Genomic DNA, 26,685 nt, shown 5'->3' with positions numbered 1-26,685 from the left:
TCTCTGCTTTTTAGTATGCTTTCCAGATTTGCCATAGCTTTCCTTATAAAGAGCAGTATCTTTTTATTTCTTTCTTTTAAGCATTTTTAAATTTTATAGCTGCAGTTACTGTCCACAGTGATCTTTGAGCCCAAGAATATAAAATCTAACAGTGCTTCCATTCTTCTCCCTATATTTGCCAGAAAGTGATGGGACCAGTTGCCATGATATTAGTTGTTTTTTTTTAATGTTAAGCTTTAAGCCAGTTTTTATACTGTCTTCTTTCATCCCATCAAAAGGCTTCTTAATTATTTTTTTACTTTCTGCCATCAGAGTAGCATCATCTTCATCCCTGAGATTGTTAATATTTCTCACAACAGCCTTAATTCCAGCTTTTTATTCATCCATCCTGGTATTTCACATGATGTGCTCTGCATATGTTAAATAAATAAGGTGATAGTACTTGTCATACTTCTTCCCCAATCTTAAACCAATCAGTTGCTCCATGTTTGGTTATAACTGTTGCTTCATAACCTCACACAGGTTCCTCAGGAGACAAGTAAGATGACCCTGGTGTACCCATCTCTTTGAGGACTTGTCACGTTTTGTTGTGAACTACAAAGTCAAAAGCTTTAGTGTAGTCAATGAAGCAGAAGTAGATGGTTTTTTTTCTGGAACTTTCTTGCTTTCTTCATAATCCCAAGAATGTTGGCAATTTGGTCTCTAGTTTCTCTGCCTCTTCAAAAATCAGCCTGCATTCCTGGTAATTCTCAGTTCGCATGTTGCCGAAGCCTAGCTTGCAGAGTCTTAAGCATAATCTTGCTGGTGTGTAAAATGAGCACAATTGTTTGGTAATTTGAATATTCCTTAGCGTTGCCCTTCTTTAGGATTGAGATGTAAACTGATCTTTTCCAATCCAGTGGCCACTACTGAGTTTTTCAAATTAGCTGGCATATTTTAACAGCATCATCTTTTAGGATTTTAAATAGCTCAGCTGGAATTCTGGCACCTCTACTAGCCCACTTGACTCCATTCTCCAGGATGTGTGGCTTCTAGAGCAGTAACCCACACCACAGTGGTTATCAGTAATGTTAAGTTCTTTCTTGCATAGTTCCCTATATTCTTGCCACCTCTTCTTGATCTCTTCTACTTCTATTAAGTCCCTACCATTTTTGTCTTTGATCATGCCCATTTTTGCACGAAACATTCCTTTGATATCTCAAATTTTCTTGAAGAGATCTCTGTCTTTCCCATTCTATTTTTTTCTTCTATTTCTTTGCATTTCTCATTTAAGAAAACCTTCTTCTCTCTCCTTGTTGGTCTCTGGAATTCCACATTCAGTTGAGTATTTCTTTGTCTTGGTCTTTGGTGACTTCAGTTCTTGATCCAATGTCTTTACCTTTGGCTTTCTTCTCCGAACCTATTTGTGAAGCCTCATCAGACAGCCCTTTTGCTTTCTTACTCATAGCGCATAATTTCATTGAGCGAGTTTCATTGGCAAAGCGTCTGCCATGACAAGGCAGTGATCCAGGAGGGGGAGAACTTGAATACTGGATACTAAATGAGATGGGACAAGTGGTGTGGTCATGAGGCTTGTGCAAAGACCTGTGTTGAAATCCTGCCTCTGACATCTACAACTGTGTGTTGAGCAAGGCCTTTAGACCTCTCTGTGCCTCGGTTTCCTCATCTGCAAAATGTGGAAGATTAAATTTGGTGATCCCTAAAGTCTCTTTCATCCTAAATCTGTGAGCACATGAGCATTCACAATCTACCTCTTACCTATTGCAACATTATTTCCCATTACCCTTGTTAACAAAATAACCACCAGTCCTTTGCTTATATCATAGAAAAAATATTTCTTTTACTGATTAGCATGAGTCTGGGTGGAACAGATTCAGTGAGACCAACAAAACAGTTTTAGACCGTAGGAATTTTTCAATAGAATGAATAAAGCAAGTATACACACATGTACATATATATATACACACAACATTTAAACATAATGTATGTGTGTGTATATACACACATATACATACATACACACATATACCCATACATAACCTTAAGGATACAGAATGAAAAGAAGGGAGATACAGTGCAGAGATATGGGCAACACATATAGGGAAGACAAAGCACTGAAACTGAATATTGACACAGCTATAGAACTGTTCATATAATTAACTCATACAATCAAAAGCAGAATACTGAGGCTTAGCAAGTTCAGTGGAAGCCTCCTGAGTATTCAAAGAAAGGTGAAATATTAATGGATAATAGATTATAAAAATCTCACAGCTAAGTAGGCCAGCCTTTCATTATTCTGCCTAAGGGCAAGTGGGCTTTCCCCATGTCCCTCTGGGCTTCAGTATCTAAGATACTTATAACTATTTACACTAATGCTGCATTTCTAGACTCAAAACAGAACAATAGACCTAAAATTCAGTAGGCCCAGTATCCTGAGTCCATATCCCTTACTACAATCAAATTGGTCAATTAATATTCCTTAAACATACCCATGCACATTTCCTGCCTTGCTTTTGTGTCATCTGTTTCCCATAGTTCCTTCCATCCAGTCATGTTAAATTCTACTCCGTCTGTCAAGTACTACCTAATCCTAGAAACCTTCCCCTAATCAATTAACTCTCTATAGTACTGTCTTTAATTAATCACTCAACATGCATTTATTAAAGACTGAGCTAGTCATTGGGGGTAAAAAGACAGAATCAAGACGCTCCCTCTTCTCAGGAAGCTAACATTCTTTTTGGAAGGGGGAGTGACAGGATGATGGTCAGAATATATACACATAGAAGTACATCTAAATAATTGGCACCTTAAATTGTTATTTAACTTTTGGTTTTTCTTGTTTTCCTAACTAAATTGTAAGCTCTCTGAGGGCAGGATCTATATCCTCTTTGTCTTTGTTTCCTCTAACATATGGAGACTAGCACTGTGTGCAATGAGGCCTCTTAGGTGGCAGAGTGGATTAAGTGCTGGATTTAGAATCAGGAAATCCAGGCTTCCAATCCTGCCTTGGATATAGAAAAACAGTATTATATAACGGTAGCACGACCTCACAGGGTTGTTGTAAGGATTAAATGTGTTAATATATGTAAAGCGTTTTACTAATCTTAAAGCAATATGTAAATGCAAGCTATTATTAACTGTTACTTTGCAAATATTGAATGTGATGATGAAGACTAGGATTATAAAGATAAACTCTGCTGACGTATCCCCCAGGGTGGGGGAGACATAAAAGGAGGGAAATGCCAATATGAAAATCATCGTGTCAAAACTGCCTCATCCAAAAAATGGGATAATGATAACAGTAACAAGAGCCACGCCACCACTTATTTCCCAGGGTGTTTTTGAGGAACTGCATTTATTAATATGCGTAGTGCTTTGCAAAACTATTTATTTATATTATAAATCATGTGGCTATTATTATTTTCTCTATAGTCCCTCCAGCTCTAAATCTTATGATCCTATGGCCTAACATTCTGTGACTCTAGGGTCCTGTGAATGAACGGATTGTGCTGGATGACATAGGAGAAGGGTGGCCAGGATGGACCCATGGAGAAGACTTTTGGAGGAGAACACCCCCTATATAGGAGTGTGGGAAATTACTCAATCAGGAATGGAAACAGCTAGGGAAGCCATCTAACTTGTTGCTGTTCTGAAATGGTTTTTTTTTTTTTTCTCAGCAAACATCCCAACAAACTGAATTCAAACTCTTTTAATGTTCTAACTCAACCTCAAACTCTTTGGAATATAATTGATCAGGAATTTCACTAGGGCCCAACTAGTAGGCCACAATGCTAATAGACATCCTGTGTATATGGACATATGCAGGCTGTCCCACCACTGAATCATATGATTTAAAGCTGATGCTTTTCCAGTAATGGAAATGGGTTTTCACTGAACTGTCTACTCTTCCTTGCCTAACTCCTTGTGACTGAATCCAGGAATGGGCCAAGCCCCATCTAAGTTTGTATACAGTGTTATAAGAGTTAGTATTTGATTTCATGATTGGACATGCAACCTTGACCTTATTCAATTGAACAAACATTTATTAAGCATCTACCAAGTACATGTCATTGTCCTAGGTACTGGGGATTCAAAGTTAAAAAAAAAAACAGTAAAAAATAACCCTTGCCCTGGATAACCATACAAATTCATACCATACAGATTAGTACCAACATACTGAGACAACGTGTCCCAGCAGAGGTGAAAGGAAACTACATCAACCTATGGAGATTAGTTCCAAGTATCATCTCAGTATCATTGCTAAGAAGTAAGAACAATCATTACTGCTCCTATAGGTTATTAAAGTTTGGCCAACAAGTTGCCTTGAGGGATTACAATTCTTCATTCAGGCTTTTCCATTAATGCTTTCCCAGTTGAATCCAATTCTACTAACAATTTTTAAAGCACCTCCTAGGTTCAAGGCATCCTGCTAGGCACTGGGTATTCAAAGCCAAAGCCAAATATGGGCCCTGCCCTCCACTGGGAGAATAGAACAAATAAAGAAAAAAGCCTAGATGATGATTTAAGGGAAGAAATTTTAAGGAGGGAAATGGCATGAACAACTCACTTGTACATAAGGGTGTGTATAGGAAAGGCTTCCTAGAGGAGGTGCTGTCTGTCCTGATGTTTGAAGGAAGCTAGCAATTTTAGGAGGTAGGGGTGAGGAAGGGGAATAAATTCCAAACATGGGGAATAGCCTAGGAAAAGATATGCAAGCAGGAGATGGAATGTGAGTTTGGGAAAAGTAAGTCAACCAACTGGGCTGGAGCAGAAAATCCAAGAAGAAGAATCATGCAAAATAAGCTCAAGCTCTCCAGGTGTCTTTATGTTTGGGTCCTCCCAATTGGGACTGACTTTAAGCCTAGGAGAAGTAGATAACCACCTCAACCGTGAGATCTAAAGTGCTCCTCCAAGCCAAAAAGATCTCCTTCATTACTTTTCTGTTAAGGCCTTTCCCCCTATGAAAACGCAAATGCTGCTAGGAAGAAGGAATTAATCAATTAATCAAGTCTTAATTGAGCACCTTCTGTATGCTTTGCACTGTGTTAAGCATTGTAGAGTACAGAAAAAAAGTTTAAGAAGGCATGGGCTTTACCTTCAAGTGTATATGCCACTAGAGAAGACAAACCAGACACTCATGAAATTATTAGAGAACACTATTAAGACAGTGTGTGTAATTAAATTGTATGGTACCAACCATAAGGCTGTGGGCATGAAGAGAAGGAAATTAGAGGCTAGTTTTCCTCTCAGACACAAAGAGATTACTTGGACTGAGTCACAGAGAGGTTACTGACAGTTAGGAAATAGGCAACCAGAGAGGAAAACTTTGCAGAGGAGATGGGGCTTGAGTTGGACCTTAAAGGAATGGCCGTGTCAGTGCTCATGTTGTAGAAAAAAAGGAAGGGCTTCATGAAATGGATGATTGGAGGACCAAAGGCAAACCTCACCTGGGTCACAAACCTGAGGAAATCCTAGAGAGACAGAGAGAGATAGGCTTGTGGATTGTAAGAGGTGTAAACGACCTTGGAAATCATCTTCTCCAACCTCCTCATTTTACAGAGAAAAATGCTCAGGCTCTGAGGATGGATTCATTTTTCTGGCAGTAGCCATGAATCATTGACATTGAAGTTTGGTGAATAAGGTGAAATGCTCAAGCTGGGAGATACCATTTCAAAGTCAGAACACCACGTGACTAGAAAGTAATAAGAGACTCATATTCATCTGTTGACTGATTGATGAGAACAAGGGCATGAGGTTTAATCCTCTCCGGTGTGGACTGGTTATATTTCCATAGCACAAACTATAGCCTTCACTCTAGCCAACCACTTTGCAGACTGTGTGCCTTTGGTCCCAAGGGAGACTGAGCAAGAGTGTGGATGACTCAGTGTTAATTCATCCCACTCCTAGAAAAATAGCTCAAAGGACACATTCTGCTGACTGTGAGTCAGGAATCAGACTGTATAGGAAAGAGCACATAATGGACAATAGGATATATATATGTATACTATACTTATTATGTAATATAATTGCATAATATATGTATATATTACATAATTTATATTTCTCCTACCAAATACCAAGCAAGCAAACATTCTTCAGTTCTTTCCTTCCTGCTCACCAACCCTCACCTAGGGGTTTATAGAATGCCATGTATACAGTATGTCAGAGCTAAGACAATGGTTGACAAGAGGGAAGAATGGAAAGAACAAATGATTGACAGTTGGGACACCTACATTCTGATCCAGACTCTACTACTATCTGTATGACCTTGGGAAAATCACTCCTTTCTATGTCTGTTTCCTCATCTGTAAAATTAGGAGGTTGGACTAGATAACTGATCCAGATTCAGGTTGTTGAAAGTGTTCAAGTCTCTTCCAAAAAAGAAATACTCCTCTGCCTCCTGGCCAAATGAGGAATAGGGCAAGGGACTTTTTTGGTGAGAGAAGGATGGCAGGGGCAGAGGTTAGTTCTAGGACCATGCTTCATCCCAATCCAGGCATCTCAATTTGACAAGGTGAGTGAAGAAGAAGAAAGGTACTAGGGATAGGATTGCTTAAAGATAAAGAAGAGAAAGGAAGGTCATTGAAACATGTTTTTGAAAAAGGCAGGAGAGAACAGAAGGGAGGCCAGAAGGAATCACAGATAGGCAGGACAGCTTTGAACACAATACACTGAACCTTATTATATACTTAAAAGAAAAACAAGATGTACACAACAGAGATTCACAGTTCTATGAGCAAACTTATCTTTATGTTTTATTGTGTATATAGAAATTCTAATTATAGTTTAGAATTTTTTTAAGTTGGGGGTAAAGGGGAAGAATGAAGCATGCACTTAACAGAGATGTGATAGACTCAAGGTGCTGAATAAGACATATTTTTGGCCATAGCAAATACGTGGGCCTGTTTTGCTTGGTGATGCTTATTTGTTAAAAGAATTTTATGTTTCCTATTTTATTTGGGGTGGGCAAGGGGAAGCCAATGATAGTGTTCACAAAGTAAAAAGAAGAAATAAAGGAGAGTTTATTGAAGTACCTTAAAATGCTTGGAAGGAAACTGAAAGAAATTCAAAGATAAACCAAGGCAAACAGGACAGCTCTGAAAGTAGCATGCTGTGGTTATGATATATATAATTTTTTTTAAACCCAAGCTCTATGTACTAGAAAGTCGTGATCATTCTGTTCCACTTTGTAAAATGGAATGTTTTCTCTTTTTTGAGGTGTTGATTAAATTTAGGAGAATTTTTTTTAATAGTATCTATACATTTGAATTCCCCTTTAAGTACTAGACTCACAAAGAAACACATTCATGTCCTGTTTGGGGTCAAAAAGATTTAATGCCAGATGAGCTCCAAGTTTTCCTACAGCCCTAGAATCCTGTAACAGAATGATATTAAGAGAATTTGCCTAATTTAACCCCCATGGGCAGGATAGCAGGTCTTCATCAGGAGCTAAAGAATATGAAACCAGACCATTCAGTTTTGCTCCAAATGCCTTTCTTCTTCCAAGAAGTAATCCTAAACTTCCCATTCCCTTCTCTTCACCTCAAACCAGGTTTATCTGTGCCTTTTCGGTCTTCTTCCTCCATCCCTTGAGAGCAAGGCCTGCTGCCCCTACTAAGGCTATATTGTCTCAAAGGCAGCCTCACAGTGACCACCTCCATTCCCCCCCCCCAAAAAAAACACATACACAGACACAGACACAGACACACACACACACACGGTTGATAAAAATTTGGGGTTGTATCAGTAAGTTTAAAGAAACACTGAAAGGGAAAAAATGACTATTAAAAGAGCTGCTGTTTAGACGTGGTTAGGATCAGAGTCAAGCAGTCTTCCCTTTTCTCTGCTCCCTTTTTTCTTCTCTTGTCAGTGACATCAGATGACTTGGGTCCATTCAGGACCCAAGATCAAAATACAACCTAGAACTAGAGCATGAGAATTTAGAGCTTGGATGGACCATAGATATTATCCAGTCCAACCCCCTCATTTCAAAGATGAGGAAACTGAGACTGAGAAAGTGATCTTCCCGAAGTTGTACAGCTGTCTTGCCTCCTTAGTTTTCTCCTTTCCTCTTCCCTCCCTTCTTCTACTCTTTTTCTTCCCTTTTCCATCCATGCTGCTCTCTGCTTTCCTCTCTCTCTCTCTTCCCTTCTCCCTTTTCTCTGTTCTCCTCTCTTGTTGTTTCTCTCTCCTGCCATCCATTCTTCATTCTTTTTTCTTCTTTCTCTCCTGTCTCACCTCATCTGCCCTTTTTATTCGTCCCTCCTCCTTTTGCAGACAAAGCACAATTTGGTCCCATTTTGGTCTCCGGCTTATGACTCCCTAGTGTCTGGAACCATTCATTTGGCACCCTCTGAAGCAGCCAGGAACAGTTTCTGTTGACTCACTGAACCTATTAACTTGGCCATAGGATTTAGAGAATCAAAAGGCATTGTTCACCCTCAAAGGCTTTACAGCCCTGTTCCTAAAATGAACCATTAAAAGAAAAAAGAAAAAGCATTCTCTGTAGAAAAAGAAATAGGCCTCCCTTAGAACAGTGCCTTCTTGGGTTACTGTTGACATAGTATACTTTATCTTATATAGATAGGGCTTTAGAAAGATAGGCACATATATTGTGGTATATGACTGTAATGGGATATTATTGTGCTATAAGAAATCATGAATATGAAAACGACAGAGAAACTTGAGAAGACTTGAATAAATAAAAGCAGAGCCAAGAAAACAGAACCAAGAGAACTATTTGTACAATGATTACAGTGGTGTAAAAGAAGACAACATTGAAAGACTTCAGAACCCTGATCAATAATCAGTTTGCCATCTTTGACTAATGGTAACATGGGCTTCCCACTTCTTGATAGAATGTGGTAGAAAATAGGTGCAAAACAAGGCATACATTCATTGTAGACATGACCAATATGTTGATTTGTTTTAACTGTCCTTTTCTTTTTTTTTCCCATAAGGAACATTTCTATTGGACAAAGGGAGTGCATAAATAAAACATTTTTTAAAAGAATTGGCAGATCTGTTTTTAAGGGAATCAGGGCCCCAACTCAAATGCCTCTTCCTTCAGACTTCTCCCATCCATCTCTATCTTCTCTCCTCTCTCTTCTTCAAACTCCTATATAACTATGGCCTCATATCACACCTTATACATTTTATTTTGCTTTGTTTGTTTTTCTTATCTTGTCTCCATAACTAAGCTGTAGGCTTCCTGAAGACAGGGACTTGGTTTTACTTTCCTTCTGACTCTGAATTCAGGGTCTCCTACATAGGTACCCAGTATCCACTGAATGGCTTGGGACCAGGGTCAGAAGGTAGGAGGGAGGGGAGGGAGGGAAAGAAGCTGACAGTTTACCTCAAGTTTTATTAAGGAAAAAAAATGTTTTATTTGAAATAAAGTGGATTGAATGTGCCAGGATAGTTTCCTTCCCTCTATATTATGCAATCCAAAACGCAGTAAAAAAAATTACCCTAAAAGGTCCACAAGCACCAGTCCAACCTTCTTTCCCATTCAGTCACTGTTGTTTCCTAAGGCAGCATTTCTGTTGTTAGCAACAACATTTCAAAAAAGTCCAGTTATCTTGGCTCAAGGACTGAACATCTGACCAGGCTGTTGAGAGTTGATTTCACACACACACACACACACACACACACACACACACACACGCACACACACATGCACACGCACGCACCCTGACTCTTACGTGTGTTTGTGTGATATATATGTATATTTATGCATATGTGTATGTTTTCAATTTGCTTTTAGAAACTGGTCTAATATTCAGAAGGGTTACATGTCTAAGATGGAGAATCAAGAGACCTGAGTTCTAGTCCTGACTTTTCAACCAACTCACTTTGTGACCTTGGACAATTTACTTCCATTCTCTGGGCCTCAACTTCCCATCTAGAAAATAAAGGGGCTTAGATTACATTGATTTATGAGATGACTTTCTGCTCTAACATTCTACCATAAAGTTCAGGGATTGATCTAAGTAGGAATGCCCTTGCTTATAGGTAGAGTAGGTGACTTCTTACATGTTATGATTTGAGAGGTGTAAGGAAAGGCTCCTTGCCCCCAAATACATCCCCGATATTTATCTCAGATTCCTGTATTCCCACCATTACAGTATTATTCCTTTGGGGCACTAAAACATCAATCGGTGCTAAAATTCAAATTTCTTTTGAAAGGATATCTTTGTTACCAACTATTAAGACCTTAGTGAGAATGAGTTTCTCAGACCCTTTCTCCCTGGACCTACCAAGTAGAGAAGAGCTTTTGGTGACGTAGCTTGGAGATGGAGAGTAGGAGTCCTATCTTAAGAAAACGGGGGCAGTGAGCTCAGCCAGTATAATCAGAAACAAAGTCATAGGCATAACAACCTTCTTTCCCTTCCACCTCCATTCCCAGCCATGCTTCCTTCCTGTACTGACAATAGTACCAATTTTAGAGAGTGAATTTCAGAGTCCAGAGGTAGAAGAGGTATTATCCTATGACCTGAGACTCTAAGGGTGAAATTATCTCAAGAAGAACAAAACTCTCGTGAGGCAGAATTTCTTCTGGTGAATTAAAAAGGGGAAGAGCTCCCAAAGACACTGATGTGGGTGAACAGGAAACTCATGGGAAGAACTCTTGCCTAAAAAGGACACGTACAAGAGATACAAGTTAACTGAGCATGAATAGGTGAGAGTGGCAGAAGTGGAAGTTAAATGAGAATAGTATGGTCATTTAAGAAGAGTATCAGAAAAGCAAAGGCCCAGGTTTGAACTGAGGCTCATGGTAAATCTTAATGGGACAATTACAAGGGTACTTTTGGTTAGGTCTGTTGTTTCGACCCAAGGAGTATTGATTAATGGAGGTCAAGTGTTAACCATTTAACAATTAAAGAGGTCAGATGTTAACCATTCTGCCTCATCTTCCTCAACTCTAAACGTATCATACTCTCTAACAAGTGATGGAGTTAGGATCCAGGAGACCTAGGTCCTGGCTTTGTCATCCAAGTGAACTCAAGCAAGGCACTTTTTTGGTTTCTTCATCTAGAAGAAGAGAATAATCTTATCTACAATACTTTCCCAGGGGAAAATTTTGAGGAGACCTGAATTCTACCCATCCTTGATTCTACCCAGTACAAGTCACACCTCCCACATGAAGTCATCCCTGGTCACTCCAGTCCACAAGATTCTCTCTCTCCCCTGAACTGTATAGCATTTATTGCCTGTACCACTCATTTAGTACTAACACGTTTAGCACTAAAATAACTCTTCCCTTATTGTCTAGTATTGCTATCAAACTCATCATTTAGCTTTCATGTGTATATATGGGGTCTCCTCAGATAAGCACCATGTACATAGAGTATCATGATACTTCTCTGAATGCCTTATAACATCCTGCAAAGAAAAGGGGTTAAAAAATATCTGTTGTTTGGGGCGGCTAGGTGGCACAGTGAGTAGAGCGCCGGCCCTGGAGTCAGGAGGACCTGAGTTCGGATCCGGCCTCAGACACTTAACACACACACACAAAAACTAGCCGTGTGACCTTGGGTAAGTTACTTAACCCCAATTGCCCTCCAAAAAGCAAAAAAAACCAAATCTATTGAATAGGTATATTAAATGAATACTTGCTGAGGATGTAGCCGGTGGAATCTTTGTGGATGACATGGGGGAAGGGGATCCAGAAAGAGATTATTAGTCCTGTGTAGAATTTTTTTCCTGGAAACAAAGGCTTTGATACAGGCCACTAGCCCCTAGGCAGGAAGCACAGATTTCACCATCGGCCTGGCTCAGTCAAGGCCAGATTTCTGATGCACTTTGTTGTTTCTCGTCTACAGCCTCCGGCCTTTCATCTTCGCCATCGACCCCTACCCAAGTGATCAAACAGCATACTTTTCCTCTTGAATCTTATAAGAATGAACCTGAGAGATTAGAAACTCGAATTTATGCCTCCTCTTCTCCCCCGGACACAGGCCAGAGGTTCTGCCTGCCCTCCTTCCAGAGTTCAGCCAAGCCTCCCTCTGCAGCCTCGGCTCCCTATGCTACCTCCACAACAGTAAGTAATGTCTTCTTTCTTGGGATTCCAAGTGGGGAATACTGTGGGTGGAGGCCAAGCCCATAAGTACACAGATAAAAACCAGTTACTTTTTCCAGGCTGCTCTGGCTTGGCCTGACCCTACAGGGGCTGTGGTGAAAAGGCCAAAGGCTGAGTGGATCCTGAATGATGATAAAGACAATTCCTTGCAAATAAGCATCTCTCATTTAAAGGGTCATTGGTTAAGACTTTTGGGGGGTAATGCTTAGGGAATGCTGACTTTTTTTAGGATAGTTGAAAGCAGGACAGGTAGAATTCAACACGTGTCATTTGCACCTGTTAGGTGCTCTGCCCTGTATATGCAGGAGGACATGGGATCATGGAATTTGAGAGATGGAAGGAAACTCTCCAGTCATCTTATTACACCCATACACAAAAGGATTCTATATTATGATATACCCAACAAAGGCCACCTACCTCTACATGAAGACCTCCTAGGAGGGGGAACCCCAGCACATCTGGGGACAGACCACTCTACTTTGGGATAGCTCCAACTATCAGAAAGGGTTTTTATGTGTCAAATTAGCCTCTTTTCAGCTTCTCCTCATTGCTTTGACTTCTGCCCTCTGGTACCAAACAGGACAAATCCTTCACATAAAAAAACAGTTCTTCTTGAAGAGAAATATCATGCCCCCCTTTATATCTCTTCTTCAAGATCATCATGCCCAATTCCTTTGAGTAATACTCATATGACATGGCCCCAAGCCCCTTCACCATGCCAGTGGCCCTTCTCTGAATGTACCCCAGCTTAGCAATGTCCTTCTTAAACCTCGGTGCCCAGAACTGGACACACTTCAGATGAGTTCAGAGGGTAGTGGAACACAGGGCTTATAACACTGTTGGGTCACCAAGACTGATACACACATGAAACAGATGGTGTGATAGTTTGACAGAACATGCTTAATTGCTCAAATGATAGTACATAGTGGGGAGGGCAAGGGAATAAGTATTCATTAAGTGCCTAAGTGATAAGCACTGTGCTAAGTGCTTTCCAGATACTTCATTTGATCCTTACAACCACCCTACGAGTTCAAGAGGGTCATTTTACAGTTGAGGAAACTGAGGCAGATAGAGGTTAAGATTCACCTAACCAGTCAGTATCTGAGGCCAGATCTGAACTCAGGTGGTTCTTGACTCCAGGCCCAGCACTCTCTCCATTGTGCCAGCTAGTGGCTCTTATCATAGGATAACAACAGCAGCAACAACAAAAAAATTGTCTTTTTGTAGCATCTACTATGTGTGAGGCACTATGCTAAGCCCTGTACAATTATTATCTCATTTAATCCTCCCCACAATAGTAGAGGTTATTATTATCCCCATTTTACAGGTGAGGAAACTGAGGCAAATAGGGGTTAAGAGACTTGCCCAGATCACATAACTTGTTTCTGAGGTTTTGTAAGTGTCAAGTCTTCCTGATTCTAGGTCCAATGCTCCTGGCTAGTTCAGCCCATGGTGACCCAGCTTTTTCCCTTTGAGTTCCTATATTTCTCCATGTTACTTGTTTGGCACAACCATATAGTACTCTGCATTGTGACTTAATTGTTTCATGTGCCTACATCTTCTCTTCCCAGCCACACTGTAAGCTCCTCAAGGGGAAGGACCCTATCTTCTTCTCTTGTCATGTCATCACTCCCCTCTCCACCAGTCTAGGTGTGGTTCTTTTGGAAAGGTATAGATTAGAAGGGACTTCAGAGGCCATCTATTTCAAAATTAAGTTGAGTCTTGTTTTATAGATGAGGAAATTGAGTCCCATAGAGGTTAAGTGACCCTCCCAAGTTGGTAAGTGGCAAAACTTGGGATCGAAACCCAGATCCACTGGCTCCAAGTCCAACTTTCTTTCCACTCTGTCACTTTTGCTATTACCTGCCACTGAGAGCTGAGTTCACATTCAGTAGAACTCTAACACAGACACATAACTTTACTCCTGAGGCTAGTAGCACTTAAAAAAAATCTCCATGTCCATCTGTATTGGCTTGACTTAATTCAACTGTACAATTCTGGAGCAAATGAAGATTCATTTGCCATGCAAAGAGATAATACAATAGCTATGCATTCAGCAAGTAATAATTAAACACCTACTTTTCCTAAAGTACCACACCTGGGCTGGTAGAGAGAAAAGTGATGAAATAACAAGAGAAGAAAACAAGACCCTTTCCCTTGAGGAAGCTTACAGTGTGGTTGGGGAGACTGAGTGGGGGGACAAGATGTAGACATGTGAAACAATTAAGTCACAATGCAAAGTACCATATGGTTGTGCCAAAAAGTGATATGGAAAAACGTGTGGTATAGGTGCTCAAAGGAAGAAAGTGAGGTCACTGTGGACTGAACTAGTCATGGAAAGGTTTATGAAGGAAAAAAAATCTGAGCAGAATCTTGAAGGACCACAAGAATCAAGGAAGAGCACTGCCATCTCTAATTCGAGCCACAGCAAAGACTTTTAAGAGTGAGGAATGAGCCTGACATGTTCAGGCAGCGAGAAGAATGAATTGACTGTAGTAGAGGGTTCATTTGGGGAAACAGTGGGAGATAAGGTGATAAAGATAGAGCAGAGCCAGCTTTGAAGCAATAAGTCCCACGGCAGTGCTTGAAGAAGATTAATCTGATAACAGTGTGAAGGATAGATTGGATGGGGCAGCATCCAAGGAGACTGTTGAGAACATTGTGGTAATTTGGGCATAAAATGATGGAGACTTGAATTTAAGGTGATGGCAAAAGAACCTGTAAAGGGAGGATGAACAGGATTGAACAAATAGCTTGATGTAGGAGATAAAAGGAGAAGGAGTCAAATATGCCTACCATTTTGAGACTGGGAACAAACCACTGATGGAAATAAGGAAGTTGGGCAGGAGAACAAGTTTTAGGGATAAGATGAGTTCAATCTTGGCCAAACTGAAATTGAGAGCATGGTAGCAAGGATCTCCGTTGCTAATGGAAATGAAAAGTCCCATGAACCAGGAGCACCAGATGGAAATTGCAGAGATGAAGATTTGGAATCAGTACAAAGCAACTCCCTAATAATGAGAGCTATGCAACAATTAAATGGATTGCCTTAGGAGTAAATGAGCTCCCCAGAACTAGACAAAATCTTAAGGATGTTAGATGATGACCATTTGGGGATGTCGTAAATCATATCGCTTCTGTGGGTAGGGACTGGAGAAGATGAGCTTTGAATTCAAAAATTTTTATAATTTTTAATTGCATTTTCTACTTGATAAGAAGCTTAGTACAACAGGATTGCTTGGTACCTTCCCTTTCCAGTTTCAGTAGAAAAAGATAAAACAGGTGTTAGCCCTGTTTCTTTCCATGCTTGTGCCTAAGTAGTGGTATTCTAAGGTAACTATAGATATGATAATCCTTGCTAGGGGCTGATTAGGATGGTGACCCAGGGTCCCAGGAGTCCTTCAGGAATTCCGCATCTAGGCAGTGACTTAAGAAGGATGTGACTCCATTGAAGAATTAAGACATATCCATAAAATCATTCTTTAACTGACCTGCTCATGCCTTTCAGGTTTAGAGGCTTCCCTTTTGGGATTTCTTCCAGCCCTTCAAGGTGGCCCTTATGTTCATTTTAACCAGATTTTCACCTGCATAAAAACGTCTATGGTGTTGCAGTACTTCAGGTGATCTGCTTTGGGCTCTGTCCTCCTCTAGGGATAGCCCAACTAAGGAATTAACGTGGATCATTTTGGCTCAGAAAGATCCCAAAGGATAGATACTTGTTCCTTTTGTCATTAAGCTATAGGGGAGAAAATGAATCATTCAATCAGTGTACATTTATTAGACACAGACTATGTGTGTGCCAGTTCCCCCAAGCACTGGAGATGCAAAGAAAGGCAAAAGAAAATTCCTGCCCTCAAGAAGTTCATTGTCTAATGGGGAAGACAATTTATAAACAACCACATACAAACAAGCTATATACAGGATGAACTGGAAATAATCAACGAAGGGAAGGCACTGCAATTAAAGGGGCTTGTGAAAGGCTTCCTGTAGAAGTTAGGATTTCAGCCAGGAGGCAGAGATGTGGAGGGAGGTGCATTCCAGGTATGGGGACAGCCAGAGAAAATGCCCAGAGTCAGGAGATGAAGTGTCTTGTTTAAGGAGGCTAGTGTCGTTGAATTGCAGAGTCTGTGGGGGAGTGGGGTGAAAGGTGGAGGGGAGAAGAAGGTTATGAAGGGCTTTGAAAACCAAACTGAGGATTTTTTATGTGACCCTGTAGGTGATAGGGAGTCACTGAAGTCTATTGAGTGAGGGCTATGGGGTGATACGGTCACATCTGTACTTTAGGAAAATCATTTTGACAACTGAACAGAGGATGGACTGGAATGAGGAGAGATTTGTGTTAGATAGACCAGTCAGCAGGCTATTGCCATTGTCCAGGCCTAAGGTGCTGAGGGCCTGCACCAGGGTATCAGCAGTGTGAGAGGAGAGAAGGGGGCATATAGGAGAGATGTTACAAAAGTCAAATGGACAGATTTGGGCAACAGACTGGATATGGGGGTGAGAAAGACCCAGATTTCAAGCCTGGGTCCCTAGGAGTATGGCAGTACTTCCAACAGTAATAGGAAAGGTAGGAAGAAAGAAGGGCTTGGGAGGAATATAATGAGTCCAGTTTGGAACATGTTGAGCTCAAGGTATCTGCAATCCATCCAGTTCAAGATGTAAAATAGGGAGTTGGAAATGCAAGCCTGGAGGTCAGCAGAGAAGGTAGAGGTGGATAAGTCAGTTTGACAATCATCAGCACAGAGATGATAATTGAATCCATGGGAGCTGATGGATTGCCAAGTGAAATAATATAGAGGGAGAAGAGGGTGAATGAACGAATGAAAAAAGCATTTGTTAAGCATTTACTGTGTGCAAAGGCAATAATTTGTTTTTCATGTTTAGGAGTCATGGCTTTATCTGTAGGGGCTATTGCCAGGCTACATCCCCTCAAGGGTTGCTTCCTAGGATGATGGCTGCAAGCACTGAACATTGCCATTCCTAAGGCTTCTGGGTTCAGGGTCATGGGCTGTCTCCATTGGAGTCTATAAGGAGATGGTGGTCAGGGAGGAGGTGCTGGTGTTGGTGGTTTGACTTGCTTGGCAAAGGCTGCCTCCTTTCTCTCCTCCAGGGTCCCTCATATTGGTTTGCTGTTGGTGGGTATGGCCATTCTCTTCTCAGAAGCTGCTTACCCAGATGATGCCATAGGCTTGTTCATTTCAATATTTATTGGCATCCAAGTCACACACTGGATAAAGCAGAGGATTTAGACTCAGGAAGATCAGATACTGACTAGCCTTATGACCCTCAACAAGTCACTTAACTTCTCTGTCTCAGTTTCCCGATCTATACAATGGGAATGATCATTGCATCCATTTCACAGGGTTGTTGTGAGGATCAAATGAGCTAACATTTTGCAAACTTTAAAGCACTACATAAATGTGCTTTATCATCATTATTCCACCAATGTCTGCTGCCCAGACATCTTAGGTCCAAACAAAAACCTTTCCTCTTCCTTTATCTCCCCTCCTCACTCCTGCTTTTAGCTAATCTCATTCACAAATACTTAGCAAAGAGTGAACATGAAAATCTTGCACTGGTTGGAACAAGTTGTATGTATGTATTCACAGAACACATATATTTTCAACCTGATCTATAAACCCAGAGGTCATTGAGATCACATGATGGAATGTTCAGTAAATACACTTACAGGTGGTAGCGTTTGCGGGGATGGTGACAGCAGAAGATAGTGAGGAAAGATTGGTGGGATCTGATATTGTGGCTCTCTCAGGCTCATATGAATTATGTCTAGACAAAAGTACATCAAGTCTCACAGTCATGTTCTCACTACTGTTGAGGACGTTTTTAGGTCTAGTAAAGTTATGCAGGGTCATGACCCTTCTCTTAAGGAGCTGATTCCTTAATTCCTGTTCAGGGAAAGAGTCCTCAGAGCTTAGAGAGCCCAAAATATATTCAGGTTGAACTTTCCAGTATAAACAAAAGGAAGGAAAGGCAAGGTTCCATGAGCAATCATTGCCCATGTTATGTGACTAGAAGTCAGTCAGATGCCTTGGGCTGGCCTGCCTCTACCTAGACATGAGCTAATGAGTAAATGAATAATTGAGTAAGTCACTAACGTCCCTGTCTGATTCACAATCTTTAAAATGAAGAAGCAGAACCAAATCTCTAAGATCTTCCAATTCCAAATCCTATAAAACTATGATAATTATTTTCAGTCGTTGCTTATCATGTATCCCAGAATGTGTGGTTAAGTCCTAGGTGATTTCAGAAGATTACACGACTTAATGAAGCTTGGTCACACTGAGTTTATTGTCTGATTGAGATGAGGCAATCAATAGTCTAAGAATATATATAGATATGATATGGGAACCTATATCTATCTATAACTATACATGTGTAGGTATCTATACATACACACACTCATATGTATGTATGTATATCTTGTTAATAGGTATTCATCTAATTTTCCAGCATGAGACATCTATGACAGCTAAGTTGAAAAGGCATTACTGATTTCATTTTTTTTTAATAGAGGAGTGTGGCCTTTCTGAACAATTGTCAGACATATACTTGGGGCACACGTTACCTCCCTCCTCCCCCTATGCCCACTTTTTAGAATAGCTATATTCTGGCAACGTTGGCTGTTAATTAATTTCTATAAAGGAAATCATATAGGCTTGTTGATTTGTATTCTGAAATGAGAGATTTGTAAATTCCTATGGAGTGAAAAAATCTACTAACAGTTTGAGTTGAAGTCATCTGGTAGCTACTAGAAAAATGGTCAGGAAGATGGCAGAGTAGAAACAGGACTTCCCTATGGCTCCAGCTTCCACCTCCTCCAATACATGTAAAAAAAATGACTCTAAACAAATTTTAGAGCTATAGAACCCACAAAGTGACAGAGAGAAACAAATCTCCCACTGAAGGCAACCCAGCAGGTAGGCAGGAAGGGTCTATCACACCAAGCTGGGAGCCAAGCCCAGCCCCATGTGAGCCATGTAATTTTGGGCCCAGTGCAGCCCCAACCAAGCAGCGGCCAGAGCAGATTTTAGGAAAGTGAATCACCAGCAGCCTGTGGCACTTTCCAGACTTCTAAACCCATAAAAGCCAAAGAGCAAGTAAAAGGTCAGTCGGGAACTCTGCTGGAAGAGGTCAGAAGAGCATGGTCTGGCCCTTGTCCCTGGGGGGAGAAGTGGTGGAGGTGTGGTGGCTGGGTGGCTGCCTCCAGAGCTCTTGGCCTGCAGATTGTAGGGGGACCAAGTGACCATTCAGATGGTAATTGCTCTAGCTTTGACCTGCTTGGATATGGATCATGATCTTGGGTGGAGGTCCTGGGGTGTGTGCCAGGTACCAGAGCTTATAGGGGCTAAAGAGAGGGCACCCTCCTAATTGCAACAGCAGCTACAAAAACCCCAGCAATTTGGGACAAAGCTCAGATACTTAGCACCACACCCAGAAGTAACTGGCCGTGTAACCTTGAGCAAGTTACTTAACCCCATCTTACCTTACTAGAAAGTGGGGGGGGGGGAGAGATAGAGAAGGATATAAGAGAGAACAGATACAGGAAAGGGGCTAGCTATTTTGGTGTGGCGGTAGGGGAAAGACGGGTAGAAAAATTTGTAACTCAAAATCTTGTGGAAATGAATGTTGAAAACTAAAAATAAATAAATTGGAAAAATAAAAGAAAAATGGTCAGACCTTTCCTGATTTCTCACATGCTGTCAGCTGTGCCTACCCTGCCCCACTCCTCAGACCCAAAGGAATTTATTATGTGTCTGAAGAGCTCCGCTGTCCAAAAGAGCAAAGTCATACATTTGCCAATAGGAATTTCATTCTGACGTAACATGTACTTATCATAAAAGTGCCTTAAATTGTAGGCTTCCATTCATGTGACAACCATTTCCTATGTTATCATTATCTATAAGCTTGAAATTCTGTACATTGAATTAAAATGAAAGACATTGACATTATACTTACAAGGTTGATGTGTGCTATACAGTGAGTTCAGTAGTGAGCCTTATGAAAGCAAGCTGGACATTTGGGACTGATGGGGAAATGTTTTGTCTTTCATGTGCCAAGGAAGCATACATCAGTGAGCAATGAATTAGAATCTCCAGGGCTAGTACTTTTTATAGCTTGTCTATCTTGACCCTGAATGAGTTACCAACAACTTGTTGGTTCAAATCTCTACTCTGATGCTTACTATCTATGTGACCTTGACCAAGTCACTTAGCCTCTCTGGGCCTCAGTTTACCCATCTGTAAAATGAGGAGGTTGGACCATATGGACCCTGAGGTCCCTTCCAGCTCTATATCTGATCCCATGATCCCTTGGTTTCCACAGCTGAACTGGGAGAAAACCACCAAATTGTCTACACGGTTGTATTTGGAATCAGGTGATAAAACATTTTAAAAATATACAGATGTTTCATGATTACCCAGTGTTTTGGAGCATTTTAGTATATACTATTTTAATATTAATCTATTCAGATGCATTGCTTTAACTGAAGCAAAATCCAGATGCTCAGAAATGGCCTCAAACCAGCTGAATTGCCATTTATTCACAACAGATTAGACATTTTAAAAATAGATTTTGTGTCCAGTTGTGGATGGAAAAGATTTGCAATAGGTCAAGGAGTTAGAGATGGGAAATCAACTCTGGTAAAAGTGATTCATATTGGAATTACTTATAATTACTGACGGTGCTTAGAAAAGTGTTATCTTTGTGTTAAAGCACCAAGCAAAGCATATCCATTCTCTTAGCTGTCAAAGGGTGTATGATAATTGGCATTTCTTCTCCTTTGCCTGCTCTGTTGATGTCATTAGAGGATGTGCAGAAAAGAACTGGGTAGATAGACCAGGAATAAGTAGGCTTTTTGCACAATTGAGAGATATAGCATTGTCTCTGGGTATGAGCAGTGAATGAGGCCTCAGGAGACCTGTTTCCCAGAATAACTGAGCTCTAGGAGAAGCTATTGAAACTCTGCCTCAGGTTCCTAACTTGTAAAATGAGCTGCCTCTATTAAATGTCCAGAGACCCAAAGGAAAACAATAGAAATGAAGGCTTTGAGTTTCCTATAGAGCATGTGGTTCTCAAACTTTCTGATCTCAGGACCCCTGTTTACACTCAAAAACTGAGGATCTCCCAAAGAGCTTTTGGCTGTATAGGTTATGTCAATCATAATTTACTATGTTAGTAATTAAAATGCTTTAGTATCATAATAGCCCTGAAGGATTCTTGGTGACTCCCACTTTGAGGACTACTGCCATAGTGTTCTATATACAGATTATTGGAGGAAAAGCTTACATAAAGTCTTTCCGTTCTCTTTACAGACTGGCTGCTTATCAAATAGTTGAATTCCATTGATTTTTAAGCACTCATAAGGCACATAGCCCTGTATTAGGCATAGTAGTTGAGATGAGGGATTCAAAATCAAGGTAAGGAATTTAGATTTCCAAACCATGGTGGCTTTACTTACTTATCACCAGAGACCACCATGGATCCAGTTAAATTGGCTTCCCTTGACTATGATATGATAACTTTGGGATTCGTTATAAACTTCTACATCCCAAAGAAATAGCCCAGAGTTTCTGGTGGCCCTATGCTACTGTTGAAGAGAAGAGTTAGTCAGCTTCCCAGGATTACATACTAGTTGGTAGGTCACTATGGTTATTATGTTTAAGCTCTTTCATAACAAGGTGAACATGTCTTCTCCCCATGTCTTTTGTATTGACAAGTCCTCAGGGAAATGTGTAGTGAACACTAAAGGTTTTTCTCACTTGCCGAGACATCATATCGATCAGAATGCCACCAATTACTCGTACTTAGTAAAATAGGATATGATTGAGTACAGCAGCTCAATATTTTAAATCAGGGCCAAAAAGATGGCTTAGTGTAGTACTTTTGCCGTACAACACTTACCAGACTGTGTTGTCATTGGAACTACTCATCTTTGAAAATATTTGGTATTCTGTTTAGCTTCCTAATCTTAAGCTGCATTAGCCAATTTGGGGGTTGTGTGTCTCCTATTATGTCAGAAAAGTATATTAAAAGGCAAGGGTTCTTGACTCTTTTGTGTGTATGTCATGGACCCTTGGGCAGCCTGGTGAAACCTTTGCACCCTTTATCAGGATAATATTTTAAATATAAAATCAGAATGATTTTTAAATGGATAAACCAGAATAGTATTTATAAGTGGATAAAATACATAGGATTGTAAAGGAAATCAATTATGTTGAAATACAGTTATCAAAATATTTTTAAAAACCAAGTCCATAGACCCCAGATTAATAACCCCTGTGGCAGGGGGAAGAACCTGATACTGGGAATTAGAAGACCTGGGTTCTGGTCCTAACTCTTCCATTAACTATCTGTGTAACCTGTTCCCTGTTTAACACCAATTTTATGCTAGTTTCTTTCTCTATAAAATGTAAATGGTAACTTCCAGATCTATCTCACAAGATCAGTGGAAGAGGGATAGGCTTATAGATTTGAGCCAGAAGGGCCCTTAGACATCATTTAGTCCCAACCACATTTTGCAGATGAAGAAACTGAGGCCCAGAGATGTTAAGTGACTTGCCCAGGGTCACACAGAGTGGTAAAGCTGGGATGAAAAGAGATAAAGCACTTGAAAAAGTTAGACATTATCTACAAATATAAGGTATTATGTATTTTTAAGAGCAGAAAAGAAGAAAGAAGGAACATAGTGTCTCACAGATCTTGCTTTTTCAAAACAGACTGTATGTGGAGACTTTAATGAGCCAGACAGCATCTGACTGAATACCAAAATCAATGCAGATTTCCTCTACACTGTGCATTAATTCAGTGCCGAGCTGGTAAATCTGAGCTGTGGGGAGCCTGCAGCTTCTGGAGAAGTCAATGCCATCCCATTAGTAGAGCTTACATCCTGTACAGAGGGAGAGAATGAGCTACCCCCTCAGGGAGTTGGGGGACATGTAGAGATGGATAGATAACCCAGAAGAGGAGAGGGATAATATGAAAGGAGACCGAAGACTAAATATCTGGGGGGACAGAGCCTTCAGGAGAATGAGTCACCCTGCCAAGGGGAATGGATCAGCTTCAGAGTACAAGTCAGTTGCTTGAACTCTTCTGTCATAAGTTGTCCACAAGGGACCCTCCCCCATTTCTTCTGAGCCTCCTCCAGAATGTCAGGGATACCAGTGGAACATATGGCAAGCCCTTGGGGGAACCAGTTCTGCCACTATTTAAAGCAGAAGTTCTTCACCTAAGGTTTGTGAACTTGCTTTAAAAAATGGTAACTGCATTTCAACATAATTGGTATTCAGCATAAATGACCTATGAATTTTACGCATTTAATAGCATTCTTCTGAGGAGTCTATAGACTTCACCAAAGATGTCCATTACCCATAAAAAAAATAAAATCCCTACTTTAAAGTTACCAAACACAGCCCTTAACACTTTACAATTTCTCTTCCAAGGGATTCATTTTTTAGTTTATCCACTTAAAATTTACACTGTTTTATTCATTCATTCCAAGTCAGAGGTACCTTAATTAACCATTTCTGTCAACTTTTTCAAAGTTTAGTGACAACTTCTAATTGGTTCTGAATGACCTTAATGTCCCATCTGGAGAAAGCTCTGGAAACACAGAAATTACACAGGTTTTAACAAACGAATCAACAATTAAAATAGTTTCTTCAGAGCCTCTGAAAGCAGTCAGTCAGAAAATATTAAGCACTTAACACTTGTTGGGTGTGGCAGCTAGGTGGTACACGCCAAGCCTGGAGTCAGGAAGACTCAAGTTCAAATCTGAACTCAGATACTTACTACCTGTGTGACCCTGGGCAAGTCACTTAACCCTGTTTGCCTCAGTTTCCTCATCTGTAAAATGAGCTGGAGAAGGAAATGGCAAGCCACCCCACTATCTTTGCCAAGAAAACCCCAAATGAGGTCGTAAAGAGTAGGACACAATTGTGCAACAACTTGTTGGGCACTGTGTGTATACTTATCCACATATATGTAGCTTCTAAGAATCTTTGTTGTTACCTTTTATAGCTCCCCAAAAGCCTTTCCAAGATGATTGAATTCACTTCAACAAATCAATCAAATATTACCTGTGCTATGGGAATATACAAGGCATGAACAAGGCATAGTTGCTGCTCTCATAAGGCTAAGTCTAGTGAAATTTTCTTGATTTCCTCAGTTTTCTCTGTAGCCAAGGGATATTTGAGAGAAGGAACATAAATATTGCTTGTTTAGGCCATTAATGTTTCCTTCAGCCAGATGAAACATTACAATTACCCTGATGTATCTTGGATAAACTAGTAAACGGTTTTGTGGGCTTGATTTTTTTTTATTCCATCGATACAGCCACTGTGGCTATCATAAAATTACTCCACTAGGCTAACACATATCACATCTAGCAGAGGGAGGAAAAAGTTTAAGAGTACTAAGAGCTAAGGGACTTCAGAAATCACTTGATCCCAGCTCTTCACTTTACAGATGAGTAAACTGAAGCCAAGATTGTCATGACAAATCAATAATCTCAAGTAACTTGATTCTTGTCATTTGTATCCAGTTTCCCCAAAGTCTTCTGTATTTGCGTTCTGTGTAGATGAAACAAGCAGCAGGTTTGGAGTCAGTTCTTTTTAGCTAGTCTTGGCAACTCAAATTATGAAAAAATAAATGTTATGAATAGTCTAGGGGCAAGGACCAGACAGTTTAAAATGTTCCTAAGGACTCATGATTTTCAGGGTGGCTTTGCCTGGACATTTTATATATATAAACAAATATATCCTACCCACTCTGTAGATTATAATGAATCATCATTTCCCTTCAAACATATTGGTCACAAAGAAAATTAAATGAGACTAGTTTTAACAAGGAGCTAGAGCTCTTTTGCTAATTAAGTAGCAGGTTCAGATATAAAAGTAATATTCACAGTATGTTAATTATCAATTAATATTAATGATTCATTAAAGATACACTGGTCAAAAGAATTTATAAAACTTCATTAGCCCTTCTAAGGAGATCATAAGCAGCAGGGGGAGAATAATTGATAAATAAACCTTTCAGTGATTTGAATGAATAATCAGTAATCTAAGAGTCAAATCCCTTACATGTATAAGATGCAGCATAATATCAGGTGGGACAGAATTTTGACTATGGGGGCGGCCAGGTAGCACAGAGAGTAAGAGCACCAGCCCCAGTGTCGGGATGACCTGGGGATCGAATCTGGGCTCAGACACTTAGCACCACACCCAGAAATAACTGGCCCCATAACCTTGAGCAAGTTACTTAACCCCAATTGCTTTAAAAAAAAAAAAAAAGAATTTTGACTATGAGTTTCATTCGTAAGTCTGCCTTGAAGTATTTACTATTTTATGCATACATATTTAAAACATTTTTAAGGGGACAAAGATGAAAAGAAGCTCAGTGTGTGACCTTTAGGAAAATTACACCAGAACTATCAAGTATTCATCTTCTTCTAAAGAGAGCAACTCATTTCTTAACTCTTGCCACAGTGAAGTCCCTAACTTTAACTTTCAAAGAAGAATTTTAAGATCTAAACCTTAAATTTAGACCAAGCAAGAAGGGCTATAGGAGCCATGAAGACTAGGACAGGTATGAATAGGCCTGGGCTGAATCTAGCCCTAAAGCAAGAACTAGCAAGTCCCACTTATCCTGGTAGTTGGAAAAATGCAGCTCAGCTATCAAATACCAGCAGCACATTGAAAGGTTATAAGATGCAGAGAGTACTGCATGAAGGTAGACCTTCCCCTCCTCATGTATGCAAATTTTAGATAGGAATTAAAAACTGTTCTATGACCTTTAAATTCCGGCAGTTTTACCCCTTTTTAAAAACTTAAATGTAATAAAGAGGAGCTATTTTCCCCCAACGAACAAGGTTAGTTAGATCTTGGCTTCTCAGAGCATTTGTTGCTAACATTAAAGCTATTTTTATACTTTCTTTCCCTTTCTCCAAACAGAGGAAATACTAATGATTTATATATTTCTGCCTGTGGCTTTCCTATTTGTGAACTTAGGAACCCAGCATTCAACCTGCTTCTGACACCATACCTTCTTGCCCCAGTCTACAATTTATTTATTACTATTTATTGAATAGAGCACTTATGGCACAGTGGATAGAGCACCATGCCTGGAGCCAGGAAGACCTAAGTTCACATCCAGCCTCACACACTTACTTGCTGTGTGACCCTGAGCAAGTCACAACCCCTGTTTGCTTCAGTTTCCCTATCTATAAAATGAGCTGGAAAAGGAAATGGCAAACCACTCCAGTATCTTTGCCAAGAAGACCCCAAATGGGTCATGAAATTGGATACGACTAAACAACACTGAACAGAGCTGCACTCTCTATTCTTAATTTTTTTTGCCCCCCCCCCCTTTTTTTTTGAAGGGCAATTGGGGTTAAGTAACTTGCCCAAGGTTACACAGCTAGTTTTTTTGTGTGGGTGTTAAGTGTCTGAGGCCAGAACCAAACTCGGGTCCTCCTGACTCCAGGGCCAGTGCTCTTACTCACTGCATCTGTTTTTAATTTTTAAAGTAAATTAGGTGGGATGGTTTATATATTCAATTTTAAAAAACGATCTAAGTTGTTTTTT

At 40.2% G+C, this 26,685-nt stretch overlaps 1 protein-coding gene across 3 annotated transcripts in view; it reads left to right on the top strand.

Annotated features, from left to right (window-relative positions):
* PRKAG2 (protein kinase AMP-activated non-catalytic subunit gamma 2) overlaps positions 1 to 26,685 on the top strand; it is a 458,678-nt gene that overhangs the window by 311,174 nt on the left and 120,819 nt on the right. For all 3 annotated transcript variants that reach the window (XM_069084051.1, XM_069084042.1, XM_069084057.1), the window contains one exon: positions 11,826 to 12,043. In XM_069084051.1, coding sequence (XP_068940152.1) covers positions 11,826 to 12,043 — 218 coding nt within the window. The remainder of the gene's footprint in view (positions 1 to 11,825; positions 12,044 to 26,685) is intronic.

This window comes from Petaurus breviceps, unplaced genomic scaffold (genome assembly GCF_028583685.1).
Source record: "Petaurus breviceps papuanus isolate PSGF00001 unplaced genomic scaffold, PetGlider_PUasm1.0 115, whole genome shotgun sequence".
Lineage (NCBI taxonomy): Eukaryota > Metazoa > Chordata > Mammalia > Diprotodontia > Petauridae > Petaurus > Petaurus breviceps.
The sequence above is the reverse complement of the archived record's forward strand: the minus strand, read 5'-3'. Positions and strand labels throughout refer to the sequence as shown.